This window comes from Myotis brandtii, unplaced genomic scaffold (genome assembly GCF_000412655.1).
Source record: "Myotis brandtii unplaced genomic scaffold, ASM41265v1 scaffold577, whole genome shotgun sequence".
NCBI lineage: Eukaryota > Metazoa > Chordata > Mammalia > Chiroptera > Vespertilionidae > Myotis > Myotis brandtii.
The window spans coordinates 1,584,661-1,586,463 of NW_005370161.1; the positions used below are offsets into that span (position 1 = coordinate 1,584,661).

The 1,803-nt window shown below is 52.4% G+C and overlaps 1 protein-coding gene and 1 long non-coding RNA gene across 2 annotated transcripts in view; one reads left to right on the forward strand and one right to left on the reverse strand.

Annotated features, from left to right (window-relative positions):
* Positions 1 to 495: 495 nt before the first annotated feature.
* LOC106728260 lies at positions 496 to 1,128 on the forward strand. Its single transcript, XR_001364540.1, has 2 exons — positions 496 to 755; positions 956 to 1,128. It is a non-coding gene; the product is annotated as an uncharacterized LOC106728260 (long non-coding RNA).
* A 286-nt stretch (positions 1,129 to 1,414) lies between these two features.
* Positions 1,415 to 1,803, reverse strand: part of LOC102251854 (PRAME family member 20) — a 4,296-nt gene continuing 3,907 nt past the window's right edge. The window contains exon 4 of the mRNA XM_014549950.1: positions 1,415 to 1,446. Coding sequence (XP_014405436.1) covers positions 1,415 to 1,446 — 32 coding nt within the window. The remainder of the gene's footprint in view (positions 1,447 to 1,803) is intronic.

The following is a 1,803-nucleotide window of genomic DNA, read 5'->3' on the forward strand; positions in this document are numbered from 1 at the left end:
CCTGAGAAATGAGGGTCCGTGCGGGTCATCTTCGAACCAAGTAGACCTGTGCGGGGTGAGAGGCGCAGAGGTGGCAGATGGGCCAAGCCCTGGGCGACGCACAGTCCGTCTGTAGTAACGGGACTGTGGGAACACAACGTGGAGAAGGGGGATGAGGATGGGGAACTGTTGCCGTAGACGCGCAGGGCCCGGGCCTTCGTAGCAGATGGGGTCGCTTTGGAGAGGGCAGCGGTTCTCAGAGTGTGTCCAGGGACCCCTGGCCATACCATTTCTGTAGTAATACCGGAGTGGGGGAATTTGCCTTTTCACTCTCTTTCTCCCCCCGCCCCCCACTCCAGACCACCTGTGATATCACAACACATTGAATGCAGCAGCAGATGGAAAAATTTACAAACATTGCCACTCTTCTCACCAATTATTTTTGTTTTGAAAAAATATATACTTACTTTTTATTGGAAAAGGTTAATAATATGTATTGGATGTATTACTTTGAAGTGAATTGGATGCATGCTTTTAACGTTCTTGCATTCACTTTTAATGCAGGAATTATTTATAGATTCAACCCACGGCCCTGCCTTGTCCTCTGAAATCCTCCTGGAACAAGTGCTAAGACTTGTGGGTTCCTCTGCAGAACCATGAGGACCACTCGCGTCCAAGGTCAGAACCAGCAGCGAGTCCCCTTCACTTCAGGGGTTGGTGGGCCACGTAGCATGTCCCATGGTATCCCCCCACTGAGCAGCCACAAGGAGGCAGAGGTGCCCAGAGAGGGCCCTGCCTTGTCCTCTGAAATCCTCCTGGAACAAGTGCTAAGACTTGTGGGTTCCTCTGCAGAACCATGAGGACCACTCGCGTCCAAGGTCAGAACCAGCAGCGAGTCCCCTTCACTTCAGGGGTTGGTGGGCCACGTAGCATGTCCCATGGTATCCCCCCACTGAGCAGCCACAAGGAGGCAGAGGTGCCCAGAGAGAAGGAAAGACCTGAGGGAGTGATAAAATGGTGCAGAATCCTGCAGCCCATCCCAGCAGCTCCAGTGTCTGATCCTGACCCCTGGGCACATTTCTTTAATCAGTAACTGGACAGTCCTGAGGTGTAAACTGGGGAGAAAGGTTAATACATGACAGAGGACCAGATGGTGGCTTTTGAAATTGTCTTTATTTCTGATCATTCATTACAACCATCCACCCCAGGATTAACTCCCACACAGGCACCTCGAGCCCAAATCCTGCATCCCTCCCCACGCAAATCAGATTCATGTTTCTGATTGTAGGACACTTTGCCTTTGAGGTCCCATGAACTCCCCAGCCTTTGTCCCTGCAATCCTGTACCCGGGCTGGGTCCGTCCCTTTCCCCATTCACACGGACCATGAACCTGAAACGTGGGTGCCCCCTGCATAATGCACCCCGGTCCGAGGTTTCAGCTTCCAAAGGCCCAGAAAGAAGCCTTTGCTGGGTGCACCCAGTGAGCAGGGTCACTACAGGTCACACCACGGGCTCCATGTCATGAAAATGCTACGTCATAAAACTCACTGCAGTGCTTGGTGGCAAGCAGAATGCTCCTGGGCTGTCCTAACTCCCTCAGTGTCCCTGTCAGCTCAGCCCGGATCAGGGCAAGTCTCTCCTGGTTGACGGTCCCCTGGGTCCCATAACACTCCAGGGGGACAGGGTACAGCTCAAGCTCTAAACTGCACAGCCCGACATCCCCAGTAGGGGGTGTGCAGGAGGCAGCTGATCGATGTTTCTCTCTCATCGATGTTTCTAACTTTCTATCCCTTTCCCTTTCTCTCTGTAAAAAAATCAATAAAA